The 20,418-nt window shown below is 39.8% G+C and overlaps 1 protein-coding gene across 4 annotated transcripts in view; it reads left to right on the top strand.

Moving 5' to 3' along the window:
- Nucleotides 1-20,418, top strand: part of dgkg (diacylglycerol kinase, gamma) — a 100,312-nt gene that overhangs the window by 68,366 nt on the left and 11,528 nt on the right. For all 4 annotated transcript variants that reach the window (XM_086091391.1, XM_086091389.1, XM_086091390.1 and 1 more), the window contains 2 exons: nucleotides 6,250-6,340; nucleotides 7,649-7,850. In XM_086091391.1, coding sequence (XP_085947517.1) covers nucleotides 6,250-6,340; nucleotides 7,649-7,850 — 293 coding nt within the window. The remainder of the gene's footprint in view (nucleotides 1-6,249; nucleotides 6,341-7,648; nucleotides 7,851-20,418) is intronic.

Here is a 20,418-nt window from a genome sequence, read left to right as displayed (position 1 = left end):
GGATTGCTTGTGAAATTATGAATTTATATGTTTTGATTGTGGCCATCTGATTAATTGGTCTGACTACTATTTATTTATTTATTACTTTACAAAATCATCTTGCGGGCCGGATTAAACCCCTTTGTGGGCCTGATCCGGCCCACGAGCCGTATGTTTGACACCCCTAGTTTAACTGCTGAAGAGGGTTTAAAAAACATGTTGTTTTGGCCATTGGGTTATGCAAAACGGCATTTTGGGGCCTGACAGCATGATATATGCCGACAAAGTAAATTTCAAAATTTGCTTTCCAAAAGGACAAGCAGTTGGTCTGCTTGCTCGTTGTTGTTTTTTTTTTTTTTACCAGTGACATAGGCAATTAACAACTCTGGAATATTACAGTTGCAACAACTTAATTAGCAAGTTTTCAGCATCCCAGAGGAAAAGCGTTCCCATAACCCAGAATAATAATGTTGAAGGATGGAATCTTGCAGTGTAATTCTAATAAACTATTTGAGTGACAAGTGAGCTCCTTATGGCCACCGTCACACTGAGCTCCCAGCGAGAGCGCTTAAGTGACACTTTAGCGACACGCTAATCAACACTATTTACAGTAAGCCAACACTGAAGGCTATTGTTCATCTGTGAATGATCCTCTGCAGAGCTACAGACAGCTGATTGACAGCGGCAACTGTTCCATTGTGGAGATGACTTGGCACTTTGCGTCCCATTCGTAGCCGTTTGACTTGAAAAGATGTTGTTTTTTTTATCTCTACGGGTGACAAGATGATCGATCGCCTTTGACCCAGCGTCAGTCCCATAGCGACATTAGCGACACTGCTGTGTTTGTCCTCTTTGCCACTCACACACATTCCCACGTGTCTTTTCATGCATGTCTCACACATACACACACACTAACCACCCCTAACCTTCAGTATCACCTTGCCATCCAGGGCCTGTTAGAGAAGAGACTCTGTGGGCAAGTCTGGTGCATGGTGCGGCAAAAATGTATAAGGGGCGGGGCCAGACAAAGTTATAGCAATTTCATAGAGGCAAGTCTGCGCCGTCTGGGCATCAACATAGCCAACTTCAATCATGTCCACTTAAAGAGGCTTCTCTGCATTGGAAAACCTAGACATGGTGAATTCCCAAACACAATAAACTGGACTTGTCCCGGCAAGAAAATAAAGATGTGCCAGTCTTTATGCCGACCACACGAATGCCTGTCTTCAAAAATGGGGCGCTGTATGTGTGATTGTGAGCCCAGGTACCAGGGATTTTTCACACAAGCTAACTATTAAGGCTGACAAATTAAGTGCTCACAGAAGGGAATGATGTCAGCTTGACGTGAGTAGAACTGGAAGCAGTAGCTGCTTGGTCCATAATGACTTGGCTTGTGGAACAAAGAGTTGATGGCTAAAAATCTAGCTACAGACAAAAGGAAATTGCTAACAGCTGTAATTTCTCCAGAATAACACATGTTTTGGCTAAAAATATGTAATGAATAAATTAATAAATTAATAAATAAAGTCCATCGTCCGTACACCTTAAATGATGTCATAAAATTTGTCACATTCTATATACGGGTAAATTAAGGTTGTGAAAACAGTCATTTAATTCCATTATGATCTATAACTTCACATTTGCATTTTCAAGATGGAAATACAGTCCCCATGCTGAGTTTGTGATAGTTGAACATGAAAATATGAAGGTTAATTGTACACGTAGTACATAGTAAAGTAACAAAGTTACTTTTAAAATCAAGTAATGAGTAAAGCAACTACTGTACTTTTACTTTTTCAAGGTAACTGGGGCAACACTGGCCGGGACATTCTGAGGTTAAAAATAAAAAAGGAACAAAAAAAACAATAACAACCAAAAACAGCTGTTGAATCATCATAACATTTTAATTTTCTTTATGTGACCAAATGCATATGAGACATAACATCCATGATATCAATCAACTCACTTGTCACAGACCACACCAAATGACAAATAATCTTCACACAAAATGATAAAATCTAATTTCCCACTGCGGTAATATGACTTCATTTAAACAAGAAAATATCATAAGGGGCAACAATAAAATAACCAAACTTTGTCTGATCCCTCAGAAGATGAATTGTAATCTTAATGTGGTCTTCAAAGTTGAGATTTCATCTGTTGAGAGGTCAAACTTCCAAAATTTTTAAAGGGTTCAAATCTCAGATGATGTCCTTATCTGCTATTAGAATTGACTTCCCTGTGCTATATTAATAGTTCCTGAAAATTTCATGTCAATATATTTTTCCTAAGGTACTGGTTGCTATGGACATTTGAAAGATGCATGAACCAAAACTTTAATAGTAAAAAAAATTGTGAATGGTTTACTTTTGTGCATTGTTATTTAATTAATTAACTGTTTTTTTTGGGGGGGTGGTTGTGTGTTTTGGTGGACTTGTGACCTCATTTCCACAAATTGACAAATGTCCTGCTAGTTGACCGTTGACCTCTTGATCTTCATTAGCTCTCTTTAGTGTGAGCTGCCTAAGGAAAATAAAGTAATCAGCTGATTAGTGGGGATCAAACGTCAACACCTTTTTTACCTCCGTCCCACAACGTTGTGGCTGTACGGAGTAGATCGTGTTCTTTTTTGCAAGTGTGTGCTACTGATGTTTAAGCTAAGCAACAGTTTTATTTCTCATGTAGACTTTCTCATATTGTGACAATCCTATCTAATACTATATACTGTGTTGTTAAAATAGTTGCCAACAAATTCCATTTTCTTTAGAGCGGTTGGTTTCTTAATATTAGCATACAATTGTGCAGCAGAACAATGAAAAGCAATTGTTAGCATAGAACAAATAAAAATATACTTCACTACACTAAAATTTCAGCATACAGGATGAAAATTTGCAAAATATAAGGTCTCAAGAATAAAGCCATTGTATGCAGTATATTGTATAATAAAGACATATATCATACGGCTTCCCATAGATGGATTAAATAGGTGCATTTGTTGGTTCTTCGCAAACTAATGTAAGTTTGTACATTTTGCAAATTAATACTATTTTACATGGAGAGTAGACGGAGGGCGGGGGTCAGTGTGGTCAAAGGGTCACTGCTCATGTTGAGGATTAAAGGAAATGCTTATCAGGAGAGGAGTCATCTGGCGGGGGGTCGGGGGGCATAGCTCTGCTCCAGGCCCCGAACTGTGTTTTCACAACAACTTGCTTCCAGCCGACATGTCCCGGGACTGAGGTCAGGTACCTCTCTAGGATGTAAATGTAAAGAGATACGTTTCCTTTAACTCTGTGATCTGTCCCAATCTTTGTTAGGGAGTCAAACATCTACAGTTGCTGTTGTTATTGTGAGCACGCAACACCTGGCACTAACTATACAGTATAATGATAAGATGACGAAATGAGAAGGCTTGTGAAATGTGAGTTAATTACATCTTAGCAGGCCGTCTCCAGTGGAAGCTGTTTAATGAGCTGGGACACTTTTCCTCGTAAAGCAAGGCAACTGTTCCTAATTGTGATGTCACATTAGCTCCCAATCATTCCTTCTGACAAGGCTTCCTGGGGGAGGTGAAACTCTTTAGTCCCTTTCACACTGCTGATTAAAGCTGGGAATTTCCTGCCTTTTTTGGGGGAAGCTGAAGTCGACCCACAACTTTCATGGCTGGGGTGGTTGTTCTGTTGAAAGCCTGTTGTGTTGAAAGCTAAATGACAGTATATTTAAAAAATAAATAAATAAAAAGTTTGAACATTGCTAGTCAACCAGGTGGCTGTGACGGTTGTGCTAAAATATTAGCTAATGCTAACTGTTGTTTTGGTTCACAGTTCAACAGCAAATTTTTCACTTTCTATCGATTGGCCGGCATGACGCGATGTAGCTTTGAGTTAAAATTCAAGCGAATGTGTGAATAAGCGAATATATGGGTGCTCGCCCCAATTCGCGTCACTACATGAACAGCTTTGACTTTCTATGCAATCACGCCGCAAGAAACGCTTAACTTGTGTTGTTTGTGATCTGCTGTGTATATGCTGCGGCCAGAGTCATCTAATTGTCTGATTTCATACAACTGTGTATCTTTTTGAATGTGTTTTGTCATGTTGTGTTGTTGTGGTAGACATATTGTCACTTCCAAAATGGAAAGAAGCTTGTGTGATGAGCGAGTCAAGAAGAAAACCTCCATTGTCATTTACGGTGTCAACCTCCTGTTTAATTTATTAGTGCCTTACACTGTGTCATCAAGGTATACAATAGTAGCTACGTAGCTGACGACATGCTAGCCAAATCAGTACTTGCCATTCCAAACTGCATGGTAGCAGGCGCTATTGAATTCTACTATTTGGTGTAAGTGTGGTTTGTGACAGTAGAAGAACATCAGGTTAAACTCCAGCTTGGCTGGAATTGAAAATTAAATAGCAGTGTACCATAATTTTAATTTAAACCCCCAAAACATATAAATACGTTTTTTTAGTACTTTGTCCTTCAAGCCACAAAACATATCTATATGTTTGTTTGTTTTTTATGGTTTCTAATGCTAGCACATACAGAAGGCTTTGATGCAGCTTCTGACCTAAAGAGGTCGCTTTAAGCAATGGTAGTTATTACAAAAGACGGCCACGAGGTGCCAGCAGAGTATAAGAGATCAACCAGGCCCATGTAGCAACAAGCTTTTTTCCCCAGTGTTTTCAACAGGTTTGTGAATAATGATGAAACTTAGATATATTCTAATGTGAATTGCTGCAAAACAGAAACAGATAGAAATATACTTTTTTTCCTGATTAAAAAAATGACTCTAATCTGTTTTTATAGCAATAGAACATAATATCCTGTGGGACTTGCAAAATCTGTCAAAATCCAGTAAAACAGCCGGGAGCGAAGGGGGTCGCTTCAGTGAAAATGGCTGGGAGTGAACGAGTTAAGAAAGGTATGGTTCTCTGCTGAACATGGTGGCAGGCAACCTTGGCTTTGACATACAGTACCCTTGTCACATTGAGCTGTTGCATCAATAGAGTGCTATTGCGTGATGTCAAGCATGCCTTCTCGTTAATTGGTGTTATATATTGTGTGACGTACAGTATGCCACTTGGCGAGCAATGGAGGGCGAGATGTTTCAGACTTGGGCGGGGATTCATAATCATCACAATCATGTGGATTCACCAACATTCTTAAACACACACATACATGCTAAACTATACCACTAACTATATTGCATTTCCACTGCAGGAACTTGCAGCTCTGGTCAGACCTTTATCAGCCACAAAAATCAACCAATGTTTTGTTGTTTTTTTGTAATAGGGTCAGGCTCCATTGTGAAAGACATATCTACTAACAGTAAAAGGGTACAGTATGTAAACTTATGAGCACAACTGTATTTACGTATTGTGAAAAGACACTTTCACTGTGAGATCAGAGCACTTTTCAACCCTTGAAAATGTTCAACACTTAAATAATAAGGAAAAAGCACAAGTTGAGCACAGCAACAGTCATTTTCAGGTTGTCTCAATAAAAAGGTTTTCCTTTTTAGTTTAAAATAGCTTACTTTAACCTACAGGATCCCTCGCCAAACACCGGCCAACGGCAAAACCCAGAGTCAATTTTTGCTTTTGGTAAACTTTTAAATCCATCCATATCGTGTCTGTTGTACCAGCTAGCTAGCATTAAGCTAACTAAGGAGGGTTTGTCTCACTGGCCCCAGTGTCCAAGTTTGCAAATTCCCTTCATGCTACGACGGCGTCAGAGGCCAAGAGTGAAGTAACATACACACCCCATGTATCAAATCATATTATATTGGAGGGATGCACAATCCTACATCTTACATAAAGAATGTTCATTTTTCCTTCCCCAAAATTGTTCCAATTCATAAAATGATGATGGGAAATGACACCACATCTATCACGACATGTCTGTCTGTCGGGCACTTTTGGGCAGATGCTTTGACTGACGTGTCCACCACCAGCAGTGTTTCACCACACGCCCCACCTCAGGCAATGTTATATGTACAGTATCCTGGTGAATAGAGTCAGTTAGGACATTGTATGTGCACAGTTTTGATGAACAAATGGACAGAATGGCTGGATTCATGCAGCTTTAAGGTGCTGTTGGGGAGTTTTGGCCTGCTGGGTCACATTACCCCAAGTTGTTTTGAGAGTCTGTTGACATGACTCAAGGCAGCAGACAGCTTCAACAGCAAAAAAAACATGTGACCTCACGTGTTGTCAGGACTGCACTTCATGTGTCCTTGATTGATTTTTTTTTTTGTTATGTTTTGCTGCTCAGAATGAAGAACAAGCTGTGGTACTTTGAGTTCGGTACCACCGAGACCATTTCAGCCACCTGCAAGAAGCTCAATGAGTGCATTGAGGTTGAGGTGAGTCAACACTTGAGAGTCAGCGCTGCGTAAGAGTGATGAGCAAATGGGAAGTAAATTGATTACTATGGTTCTAATTGGATTAAAATAGTTTTTTCTTATACATGAATACAAAATCTATATATAATACAATATTTAAGGCTTACTGTTGGATTTATTATTTTTTTAGCTCAAGCTATTGAGTACAACGTGTGCATTAAGGGGCACAAAACAAAATTATCTTGCGACAATGAATTGTTACAAGAAATTGTTGTTATATTACATGAATAAATTATTACAAGAAAAAAAGTTGTGATCTCACAGGATAAAGTCATTTTTTTCCAAAGGAAAAAACGAATATCAAGAGAGTAAAGATGGAATATTACAACCACAAATCCATACTTTCTCGGCGTTAAAAGGACTGTTGTGGTTGCAGTTTAGTTGTTGAAATATGTTTTGATTATATTCTTAAAAGTTGTTTTAAATATTTTTTTGTAATACGGCTTTTTTCCCCTCCAAAACAACTTTTTGGGGTGAAATATTATAACTTTAGTATCAACGTTATTCTCATACGAATATGACTTTTTCTCATATATTTTACAGTATTTGTGTGATAAGATGACTTTATTAACTTTATTCTTGAAAGACTTATCTTTTTTTTTTAAGAAATTACATCTTAATTATTTTAACATGATAATTTTTGTATCTTTAAAAATCGAATCTGGTATTTTTTCACAACATTTTAACTATTTTCCTCCTAATTTTACATTCATTAACCTTTTTTGTTAAATTTTTAAAATGAAGAAAAATGTCATTGTATTACAAAACAGAGACAAAAAAAACGGAACAAAAGAGAATGGGAAGAAATAACCTGTGCAAAATAACAAGCGAGTGATGTCATAGCTGCCGTCAGTCAGGTTAGCCATTTGCTGCCCAGTTAGTTCAGTGCTACCATCTGCTCCATGCTCGTTATTAGTGTTTTCATGTTGTTTTTGTTTCTATGTAACGGTTTGTCCCTTTCGATAAACTGTGGCTCTCTCCTTTTTTCCCACTTCACTCTAGCAACAGCTAAAAGCTTGCCCATAACTTAATTTTTAGTGAGCAATGCCCCCACATTTTTTTTGACTGCTCATAACTTGAAAAACACATAATTTGGACTCCTTATAAGTGTGGGTTGAACAATGAATCAAATTCAAATTGACATCGCATTGTAATAGAATGCAATTTTCAAGACTGCATTTCTCATTGCGTTTGGTAGTAGACTATTTTGAAGCATGCTGTCTAAAAATGAATGCTCACTAATACTTCTGCTACTTTTTTGTGCTGAAGTGCGACGGCATCACATTGGACCTGAGCAACACCTCCTTGGAGGGCATTGCCGTGCTCAACATTCCCAGCATGCACGGCGGCTCCATCCTGTGGGGCGAGACCAAGAGGAGGCGGAACTATAACCGCATGAGCAAGAAGGTTCCCGACAGGATCCCGAGCAGCACCGTCACCGACCCCAAAGAGCTCAAGTTTTGCATGCAAGGTGAGTGCAAGTGCCCTGAGTGATGGACAACAACAACACCCTTCTAATCTCTTACCCTGCGCCGCAGTGATGCAATGTTGCCATGGTGATGGCAATGTTACGCTCAGAAGACCATCACGAGAACACCTCAATGACTCATTTGAGTCCGTTTTTTGTGTGTGTGCCATTAGCCTCAAGCATGGAGCACTCATCCCGCGCCATTAGCATAACACACCCCTATTTGTACAGTAAAGTCAACTGTCATTGTCACTCCCCCGGCTCAATGAGTCTTTTTATGCACAAGGCGCTTTTGTTGTGAAACATTAAGGACAATCAGAAACGTTCAAATTAGCTTCTTCAAACGTGCATTAACCAAACGAGTGTGAATTTTTTTAATTTGTGCCTTATATATTGCAATCTATATATGCACACACACAAACAGACACACAACATCATGTGTGAGTGTCTGTAAGAGCCTTTGCAGCCGCTCTGGCCTCTGCTTTAAGCGCTGACCTGATTTCTCCATGCGCACGCTCCTTAAAGTATCCTCTTAAAGAAAGACGCACTGTACTCGCTCCCAGTTGTATCCTTATCTCATCACGCTGGCTGACCAGAAATACAATACTGTACTCACACTCACTCCGCTGGCCTTGTACTCTACTTAACCTCTTGCTGACGCACCTGTTTTTGGCATAGTGTCTACCGTACAGTAGATGACAACGTTTAAATTCTATTGATTTCTCAGGTAAAAGTTTAACCTTTTTCAATGTGTTTAGAGGGGTTGATACTTTTTAGTTTGGCCTGCTGAATTTAAAATTACTATGAACAAGCAAGAACCAAATCCATATTTCAAGAATAAGCATGCTAAATTATGGAACATTTAAGGTACAATATAATAGAATCTTGTCTAGAAGGCTGGTTGACGTCTGATTTTTTCGGATTTATATTTTCAACTGTTCCAGGATCAAACTGTACAAGCTGTTTTAAGTAGCAGTTTAACATTCTTAACTGCCATACAAGTGTAAAAAATTATTAAAATAAAGTAATAATAATACGTTAAGCAGTTCGGAAAATGAATGCATGAACAATATATAATGTCATATACACCAATATTGTATAAAAATGTCAAAGAAAGATAAAATAATAATAATAATAATAATAATAATATGATAGATATAATGTTAGTATTTAGACATGCAAACAACCAAACAAAACTTAAATGTCAACATGTGAAGGTAATTCACATCACAACATCAACAATTGTCAAACGTGTAAAAAAACAACAACACAAAAACATCTGTAAACCATAAACACAACCAAAGTGTTTAGCCTAAATTTGACAAAGTGACAACATATATGATGACACTGAAGAATTACTGCTTTGAACAGTCTGCTCATTTCACACAACTGCAATCTAATTGACAACCCCCCCCCCCCCCCACCCCAAAAAAAATCATTTATCCCTATAGTGTTGGGAATAAATGAATACAATTACATGGAACAAACATTAGCATTTAGGTTGTAAGTGTAGATTCAGTGGCGTAAATATCGACGATGCAGCGGGGTCGTATGGGGGAGCAGGGGCTGTGGACCGGTGGGGTGCCTGGCGGGCCTGCAGTGCCCCGTCCTGCTGCGTTGGGTTGGGGGCGCGGGCCGTGTTGGGGTGGGGGGCGCTCCTGCTCCTGGGTTTGCTCTCCGGAAGGTGGCCCCTGCGGGGCCCAGGGGTTGTCCCTTGGCGCTGCCGTGGCCTGGGGGGCCCTGAGGTGTTGCGCTTGCTCTGTCCTGGCGGGGGTCGGTGGCTCCCCTCTTTGGTGGAGGTTTTCATGCATGCCGGGTCGTTGAATCGGTGGAGGCTGGTGTCTGTGGATCTCACTCTGCTTCGTCTGTCCTTCCTTCCTTTCCTCGGTCTCTCCTTCGGTCTCTTGAGGTCTTCCTGATTTGTTGGAATTTAGATGTTTCTGGAGTTGGTGAAGGACTCTGGTTGGTGGCCCGGTGGGTGGTGGGTGGTGGGTGATGTCTGGTCGGTGCTGGATTTCACTTTCCTTTCTTTTCTTTGGTCCTTCCTCGGGTCTCCTGGCGGCCTCACGACTCTGGCTGGATTCTGAAGTGTTCGGTTTAGGTGAACGGAATGGGATTTTTTAATAGGTTTTAGGTGAACTAATGAATACACACTCACACGCACATGCACATACTCGCTCACATACAAAATTTAAAAAATAAAATAAAAAGTAAAAAAAGGAAATGACTTCGCTGATGAGCGTTTGAAGAGTGATTATAGCTACAAATTCTTTTTGTTATAAAGTGCAGTTAGTGGGATTCAAATCTATGGAAAATTACTTTATTGTTTTTTGGTGCCATCGTGAGCCTTTTACACATGTTCAAACTGTTTTAAGTTGTAAAACAGAATATAATGTATTAGAAGATTTTTGTGGTATTTTTAATGTTCAATATAAATGTCACAATATTAAAATTGAAGGCCCTGCAAAAGTCCTTGGTGACAAGTCGCACTTCTCTCCAAAGACTGTGTGCGCACACATGTGTGTGCGTGCGTGCTCGTGCATGTGTAGGCGGTGGATGGGGGGAAAATTGGGGTTAGGGGGTTCCCAAAATGTTTTTGGGTACCGACGCCACTGTGTAATTAGTTTTGCTAGCCCTTTGGCTCGCCACCTGAATATTAGTGTATGATGTAATAGACGTTAAAGCGCGCGCTGGAATCCATGAATTGCGATTCATTTCATTATCTTCTGCTGTCAAATCTTCTGGAGCAGGACTCATCGTGTGGCTCAATGTGCATGACTGTGTGCATGTGCGTGCATGTGTGCACGACTGTGTGCATGTGCGTGCATGTGTGCCTTTGTCATACACCTAATTGCTTATGGCAGTAGCATTGTCTGGTGCAGTAAAGTGAAGCTTTTAAATCCATTTGCTGGAGTTAATGTAATCTTCACAGAGCGACTCGGAGTGCTTTGCGAAAAGCCCGCGGCGTGTGCGTGTCTGCACCGCTTTCATCTTGTCGTGTTATGCCTGCACACAGCTGAGATGGGACTCAGGTACGCTGGATGATAGCGTCATTCACGTCGCTTCAAAATCTCTTAGCTGATTGACAACGCAGCGAATAATCTCCTGTGCATATTTACCGAAATGCCTTGGGTCATTTGGATGTGTATTGACGTTTGAAACGGCAAGTTAGCTGTGCTGGAGGGGATGTCACTACATCCCTTCAAGGGAGATTAGGTTTACTTTGCTGTCTGTTAGCTAATTAGCAGAACAACTTAACCAAATTACATTAGAGGGGCAGCGCACAGGCCAAGGAAGAGCTCATAAAATAGAGGGAATGGAATGGTCCACCCTAGAATCAAAATTGTATCATTAGTCTATTAAAAATCAGCAGGTACATCATGGAATGGTCACTGACTAGAAACAAAAACACAGCAAATCCATATTTCCATGTTATACTGTACACTCTAAAAAGAGAATTGTTGAACCAAATGAAGATTACAAATTGAATTGTTGACCAACTAAAAAAAATTGCTTCAATTGGTAACACACGATTGAGTTAAATTAATCCAAAGTGAATACATTAAGTTAATTAATTCTGAGTTTATTAAACTTAATATTTTCACTTGAATTAAATTAATGCTAATCCAAAGTGAATATATTATTGTTGACCAATTTAAAAAATTGCTCCAATTGGTACCACACGATTGAATTAAATTAATCCAAAGTGAATATATTAAGTTTAATTAATTCTGAGTTCATTAAATGTAATATATTCACTTTGGATTCGTTTAATTCAATCGTGTAGTACCAATTAAAACAATATTTTTAATTGGTTAACAATTCTATTTGTAATCTTAATTTGGTTTAACGATTATCTTTTTAGAGTGCACACTTTATTCAGCGAGGCTATCGCACCCGACTTTGAGCCAACGACAGACTACACCCCACATACTACACTACACAGGCGAATGACCGGCGACAATTTCAATAACTTGAGTGTGAAAAACACTTTTCCCATTTGTCCAGCTATTAACCAGTTTGACTTTGAGCTACCTTGTCAAATATTAACACTTGTTCAGTAGTTAACAGGATTACGCAAAAAGTGCACAATCAATTGTAATTTACCTTCCAAAAGAAATTGTTAAATGAATGTGCGGATGTTATCATTTATCAATTTATTGAAATATTTGAAACACTCTTTTCTAAAACAGGCCAAATACCAAATAAAATAAAAAAACGTCAATCTTTCCATAAATCATAAAATTCATTGTGAACAGCATGGTTGTCAGACTCACTTATTTTGCCCTCCACGTTGTCGTTATGGTACCCTTAAAGGGCCATTATGACTGAGAAAATCATATAAATGTTACAAAACCTCATCATAATATGACATCTACGCAGCTGGACCTGCATTTGATTGTTATCATATCTTTAACAACACAAAGTCATGGAAAATAGTGAAAACCAAACACATGTATTCAACTTATTTCAAGAATGGATCTTCTGAAAGAAATGCTTGTAAAATCTGTTAAAATGGAAACCAATTTGCAAATCGGGTACATGTTTTCTGCCAAAATGATGGAACAAATCCATTTAGCCAGAAGTAGACTTGATTTGCTTTAATGGACCACAATAACATGATGTGGCGCGCCAGGTCTGGCCTCTGGGCCTCAACGGAGTTTATTGAACATACTCAGACTAAAGCCAGTGACTTGTTTTAATACGTTATAGCAGTAGTACTAACGAATTGAGTCTCTTCTCTCTTACGTGGACCAAATATGTGCAATTCTAGTTAAATAATGACTTGTTGTGCATTTTACCAAACTTAAAAACAAAGTGTTCAGACCGCCATAAATCAATCTTTCTCTGAAGTTCAGGGGACGCAAACGTCCACAACAGTCTTGTCGCCGGGCTGAAAACAGATGGCAGTCAGAGGAACACAGCGACGACAGGAAAAGGATTTACGTGCAAACTCTTCCCACCGTGGTTCGCTCACTCCTCACCGTTTATCAGCGTGCCATCGCTACCTCCCTTGTTTACTTCCTCTCTACTCCCAGATCAAATTTCTGCTACTTCCTGCAGCCAATTGATGAACATAAATAAAAAGGGGGTGATAGCAAGCGGGAATGAGAGCAAGTTAAGTGAACATGACTGGGTGTGTGCTGTGTTGTGTGCTTGTATGTTATAAAATAGGGAGGCTATTGTCTGATAAATGGCAAGGAAGTGCATTACAATTAATTTGTCCTTATTCATACATTTGTTCTCATAGTTAATCTGTGGATGGCTGCTTGACCTTACATCATCATAGCTGACCTATGATTGACGCATTTAACAACAGAATTAAGTTCTTGGGTGATTGAGTGCACTTTTCACAGACGACTGGTCAGCACATTAATTTGGAGCGTATCCAACTTTTTAGACAAAATAGCAGGCAAATTAATAAATGTCTGAACTGTGGAGAAAAAATCTACTCGCTAAACTGAACCGAAAACATTCATTAGTCAGGAGACGTGGATTATAAGGTTAAAAGTATATTCTAAACATTCATAATAACAGTCACAATGTTATTTGTTTGTTTTCACAATTGAGTCCTGAGTTTTGATTTTGAGGTCTGCAAAATAAATGTGCCCAAAATTAGATTGCAGTAGCTCTTGTTTTTTTTTTTAATCAATTTAGCTTTTCTTCTCGAGTAGACAAAAAATACAGTTTGATGTTATACACAATGTGAATAAAAAAAAAAACTGTTAAATAGAAAAAAGAAGACAAATTGTTCATTCATTATACCGTATAGGCAAATTGTTATTCTTTAATAAAACCCTTGCTTCGGGTCTCTTAGCTTAACCTGCAAAAAAATAAATACAAATTGCTCCACAAAATTAGTAAGTTGCTCTTCAAATGAAGTCATTGATTTGCAAAACTGTGTCACAAAGAAAAAACGATAATTTTTTTAGCCTTGGCACGTGTCAACAAATTTTTACAGTATGTCTAAGAATAATTTTCGGAAGAAACCCCAAAATTAGGAGATACAATTTAAGCTTTTTATTGAAGTCATTGAAGTTTATTGCCTTATCCGTGCAGGCCGCATGGGTTCAGTTTCTACTTAGTGACAGTGTGAAATGAGAGGTTGTCTGTCCTTATACAAGTATGTGCCCTGTGATTGGCTGCCATCCTGTCCAGGCTGTTGCCTATCATTTCGGCCGAAGTCAGCATATTTGTCATGTCCAACATAAAGTATGTACACTTTTACAGTATATCCAATTTTGGAAGTTTTCTTTTGAGTCCCCTTTTTTTATTAAAGAAAAACTGAAGACATTTGTACTGTTTGGAGAATATATCTTTTTATTCATCAAGAGTCCGTTGACATTATGCTTCCCGCCTACAGTGGCTGACAACGCTCGTGTTGTGAGCTGCCACATCGGAGGCTATTTTAGGTCTGTCGCATCCAGAGACGGCAATTTGTTTTTGTTCTCACAGAACAAAAACAGTAGACTATAATTACCCTGATGCTGCTGCCAGTGTACGCCCACCCGACCGATTTGCGAGGCTAGAAATATTTCCTGTAGGAAGTCACTGAGCTGTTGAGTGCTGGTGAGAAAGTGGGTGACCTTCCACTGACACCTTAACGACAACTTAGCCTCTTCAGTGGGTTATACATACTGATAATTGAGTTGAAATCAGAAAGGGGGGGGGGGGGGTTAATCAACATCACCAACCCCCCCACCCCTTCTGATCGATTTTCCTGGGGATTGTTAAGAGTGATTTTTCCTCCCCAGTCTCACGCGCAGGGCAACAATCATACATTTGAAAATTGTGTAGTATTTCCAGTTGCAAATCTTTGTTTGTAGCAAACCATAATGTAGTCCAAGCCATGGACTCTCTGATTGTGACGTGAAATACAACAATATCCAATTAGGAAGTGACCTGAAGCTCGTGTTGTTGCCGGATAAAAATAGAAGAACAACTTGTTGTGTAGCCGCCAGGATACTTCTGGGTGGCAGAATGCGAGTGACTCTGTCTCACTGACCTGAACTGAAGCAATGACGATATACCCAAAAAGGTTGAACTGCTTTTTTTTTTTCTTGCACCATCCATTTCACCATCAGAAAAAGCACATCTGTGCCATTAATTTGCACAACGGAAAAAACTGGAGCTAAAGTGATCATAACCTTTGTCGTTAGATAGTCACTAAAATAACCACTTTTTAGGCTAGACCCTTTTACAATTTATGATAGTTTGCTAGCTTTAGACCACATCTACCTTGACCAAAGTTAAGGCATTTCATTCGTGTAAACCATCTTTTCTACTGATACTCCTTACGTAATTTGTTCTCTTGATATTTTTTTTATGGTAGGAAAATATCTGCGAAGGCTTCGGACTGTTTGTGCTCCATCTTCTAGAATCCGCTGACTTGATACTCATTTTATTTTTAAACAGTATCATAGTAACAAGGCGTTCTTTGACGCAAGGCCAAGTGCTCTCCCCCGACTTTTACCTCCCTTAGAGGTGATCTACTGTAGTTCCTCTTGACCATCTGCCACCACTCGGACCACCCCAAGACAAGAACAGGCGGCTCAGCCAGTGGGAACAATACACAAATATGTTTGCCTAAAATTATGACATACTATAAGTAGATGACTTAGACCGAAAGCTGAAAATATTAAAACTTAATTTTTGAGTCTGTCCTAAATGTACACTCACCAGCCAGTCTAATAAGAACCCTATTAAACATGTACCCTATACATTTTTGTTTGTTAGTAAGCAGTCTTCTTCATGTGTCATGGAGAAAAGGGTAACATTCTGGGATGGACTGTTCCATCAAAATTCCAAACTGAAAACTAAATATAGATTCCTCTATGTCCTAGCCCATACAAGAAACCATCCGCAACCCTTGGTTGAAATACTGTACTCGTTTGCACTGCTTGATACTCTATTCCAAACGTGAAACCATAACTTAAAACTAGGAATGGGCGAGTATCGGTATCAGGCCGATACCTGGCCTTATTTCAAGGTATCGTACTCGCGCTGGTAATCGATACCAGTATTATTATTATTTATTAATAGTTTCATTATCAGGTACTAGAAATTAGAAGAATAGAAAATCACCATTTGCATTTAGGTCTTGATTTGTCGTTTTTTGGGAATTTTTATGTACCAAAAATACGAGTAGTATCTGTACTTGGTGTTGGTATTGGTGTCTACTCGAGAGTTGAGTACTCATACTGGTGTCAGTCTGAAAACTCTCTACTCTACTCTACTCAAAAACTTAATCCCTCATTTAAAGCCAAAGCTCCGGTTTTAAAACGTAACTCTTGTTTAAAACAGGCTTGAAACCCTAACTTGAAACCTTAACCACCTGTGCTTGAATTTATAATTGGAACTCCTAACCATTGCTTGAAATCCTAATTTCAAACCCGAACCCTTGTGTGGAAACCCTAAGCAAGAATTGCCACTTAAACTTGAAACCCTAACCCTGGCTTGAAAATTATTAATAATAATAATTTGATTTAAAATTTTGTCAGTATCATGAAGTTAGACATTCTCACAATAGGTTGCTTTTTAATTAGGTTTAATCCCTGAAAAGTGCAACAAAATGTAAAACATAATGTACTTGTATTGGTTTGATATAAAGAATGATTCACTGGCATCAGGCTGAAATTTGACAAAGAGCAGCCAATTCTCAGTGACTTGGCAAAGCAAATGCCATCCCATCCCAGGATGCATTGCTGCATGCTGGTATTATGTAAGAGGCTGTTCTCATCTATTCTTAGCCCTACCTCGCTGATGCCGTTTGATGGCCGCTTCCAAAGCGCAGCCGATGTGAGAACACAGAGCGCGGTGGGGCTACTTCGCCATCGTGCCTCAACGCAGCGGGGCAAGGGCAGGTCGGTGTGCCCATGTTTGGCACTGGTAGGAAGCAGAGGAGGGCAAGTGCATGTAGGCGTGCGCTCAAGAAGGGAGGGGGGTTATACTACATGAACAAACAATGATCTATGAATAGTGTTTAGCATCTCAAACACGGCAGCCAAATCTTGCATGTTGTGTTTGTTTTTTGCACTCAAATTCCTGCGGATCTATGGAAATATATTCAGAGTTGACAAAAGTACTCGCACACTGTACTTTGTTTAGGTGTAAAAAACGACTAGTAAAATGAGATGTATTGATTCAACTGTACTTACTTAATTGCTGAAATGTCCTGAAGTACAAAAGTAAAAAGGTGAAAATAAACGTGTAAATTCAATTATATTCTATACACATCTTGATAACTTTGGCACACACACAAAAAAAGTATGTTGCATATTGTTTAAAAGATAGAAAGTGTTGGCTTGACTTTGATGCAATCAAAACAAGTTCCCGTAACATTTTACTAACCTTGTGAAATTTTGACTATAAGAAAAACACAAAATTAGCCGTGACTCATTCTTGTTGCCAACAAAATAAAAAAAAATCCTCCGAGTTTGTTTTGTCATCGTCGTTAATGATCCGTGGTTGTACAGTACAGTCAAACACAAATATCAAACGAAACACTCGTGAGCGGCTACAGAAGACTTCCTGCTTGTCCCAATGTCCAGTAATTCCCTTACATTCTCTTTTATTTCATCTTATTACGTTTTCAAACAATACAGTTCTCTTTTTATTTGCTAGTTAAAACAGATCAAACAATTTGAATGAATGTAATTTCAGTTCCTTTAAATGGTTTATTGATTTGATAACTGAGAAAATTCCGTTCCGTCTTCAATTCCGCTTATCCGGGGTCGGGTCGCGGGGGCAGCAGCTTTAGCAGGGAAGCCCAGACTTCCCTCTCCCCAGCCACTTCCGCCAGCTCCTCCGACGGTATCCCAAGGCGTTCCCAAGCCAGCCGTGAGACGTAGTCTCTCCAGCGTGTCCTGGGTCGTCCCCGGGGCCTCCCGCCGGTAGGACATGCCCGGAACACCTCCCCAGGGAGGCGCCCAGGAGGCATCCGAACCAGATGCCCGAGCCACCTCAATTGGTTCCTCTCAACGTCCCTCCCGGATGACCGAGCTTCTCACCCTATCTCTCAGGGAGAGCCCGGCTACCCTGCGGAGGAAACTCATTTTGGCCGCTTGTATCCGGGATCTTGTTCTTTCGGTCACGACCCACAGCTCGTGACCATAGGTGAGGGCAGGAACGTAGATCGACCGGTAAATCGAGAGCTTTGCCTTTCGGCTCAGCTCCTTCTTCACCACAATGGACCGATACAGCAGACGCTGCACCGATCCGTCTGTCGATCTCCCGCTCTAACCTACCCTCACTCGTGAACAAGACCCCAAGATACTTGAACTCCTCCACTTGGGGCAGGATCTCATCCCCTACCCGGAGAGGGCACTCCACCCTTTTCCGACTGAGGACCATGGTCTCGGATTTGGAGGTGCTGATCCTCATCCCAACCGCTTCACACTCTGCTGCGAACCGCTGGAGATCACGGCTTGAAGAAGCCAACAGCACCACATCATCTGCAAAAAGCAGAGATGCAATGTTGAGGCCACCAAACCGGACCCCCTCAACACTCCGGCTGCGCCTAGAAATTCTGTCCATAAAAGTTATGAACAGAATCGGTGACAAAGGGCAACCTTGGCGGAGTGCAACCCTCACAGGAAACAAATTCGACTTACTGCCGGCAATGCGGACCAAACTCTGACATCGGTCGTACAGGGACCGAATAGCCCGTAAAATTTAGTTACAAATTCAATTCAGAAGTCAAGTGCCACAGTACTTGTATTATTCATGAAATAAAATTGTTTGTTATTAGCTCGTTAACCAACATGCTAACATTATGCTAGGCTACATGAGGGAGTGTTTAGCCAGCTAAGATACATAAAAAGGCTCGTTCTGTAACTTTTGTATCAACCTATTGTGTGTGCAATGCCTGCTAGGTAGCTTATGTTTCTCATTTTTGATTTGTTGTGCACGGTTTCCCTGTTCTCTTTTCTTTGCTATGGTACATTTAAACTGGAAAGGTCAATTTTGTGCCTCTTTGCTGCATTTTATGCTACAATGAGACAGACAAAGTGAAAACACAACTTGATGTATTTATTTTCCTGGCCTGTAGCGCCGACTCAGTTTATAGGACCTCCAGTGTGCAAAAACAAAAAGTTAGTCATGAGCTGCTTGTTAACAACAACAACTTTGGCTAACAAGCAAAAATACATTCACAAGATCCACAAAATGTTACCTTTTTAATCATAATAACTCACTATACAGTATATACTGTAGTTATTATTGCAGTTGACCTCCTACTAGATAATTTACAGTTAAAAGAGAGATTGAGGAATAGATTTTTTAACTATTTGCTTAAAAAAAATAAAAGACACATTTACAGTGCAGCACTGAACGAGACGCAACAATGTCCTTTTTGCGTTTAGACACACAGAGACAGCGAGCTCGAACCACGTTGGGGAATATTGACGTTGTTTGCACTGCAGTCACAACAGGCTGCCAGTCTGGACGTGTCTGGGCGCAGACCCCCAGGCCATGCTCCCACCACAAAATACATGGCTTTTATTCTCTTTGGACTGTACTCAAACACGCACAGAAGGCTTTTTTGCATGTGTGCACAGTTTATGTGGAAAACGTTTTTCAGTGAGTTGGTTGTGCTGTGGCAGCTCACAAATTATCACACCGGCTGTGCAAAGGAAATAGTTATATTGTTCATAATTTATGTTACAAGTCATTTGTAAAAAAAAAATAAAAAAATGCAAATGTGTTTTGGCCCTTAAGTATGTCAGAGTTGTATTAGACTGAATTGGGCAGGCCTGTAGATTATGAGTTTGAATTCTGGGTTTCAGGGTTTAAATTTAGTTGGTGTGTTCCGCCCTTCCTTGCGTGAGTTTTTTTTGCGGATGCTATACTCTCGCTTCTTCCCACATAAATTTTTTATTACAAATGCCCTGCAATTGGCTTACAACCAGTCCTAGTTTTATCCTGCCTCTGGCCTAAAGCCTGCTGAGATAGACCTACAGGCTTGCACTGTAACACAAATGAGTACAAGAGGACAAGTAAAAGGATGAATGGACTACTAACATTTTGTCTACTTGGATTAGTCATCACTCCAAATTGAATAAAATCAAAATACAATGATTTTCAAATATTTTTCAACCTACATTCAATTGAAAACACTACAATGAGATATTTAATCTTCAAACTGATCAAGTTGATCTTTTTTCCCCAAATATTTACTCATTTTCATCCCTGAAAAAAAAAAGATGTTGCTTGGAAGGCAGCATATATGTTGCTCTAAAACCTTTCAGCATCAATGGTGCCTTCACAGACACCATAAAGTCATAGATGCTGGCTTTCGAACTTTCGTTTCCGATTTGGCCCAAAGGACACGTTTTGTCCATAATTTCAACAACAACAAAAATGAAATTTGGACTCGTCAGACTACAGCACACTTTCTCACTCTCAGATTAGCTCAGGCCCAAGAGAGGCCGGCGGTGTAATCTGGGTGTTGTTGATATCTGGCTTTGGCTGCGCATGGTAAGAGTATATTCATTTGCATTTGTACATGTACAGTAGCGATGAACTGTGTTAGCTGGCAATGGGTCACTGTTCCTAAACCCACGTGGCAATA

Source organism: Leptonotus elevatus, chromosome 12, assembly GCF_054856555.1.
Source record: "Leptonotus elevatus isolate MCC_2025b chromosome 12, RoL_Lele_1.0, whole genome shotgun sequence".
Lineage (NCBI taxonomy): Eukaryota > Metazoa > Chordata > Actinopteri > Syngnathiformes > Syngnathidae > Leptonotus > Leptonotus elevatus.
This window is presented reverse-complemented; position numbering and strand designations above follow the sequence as displayed.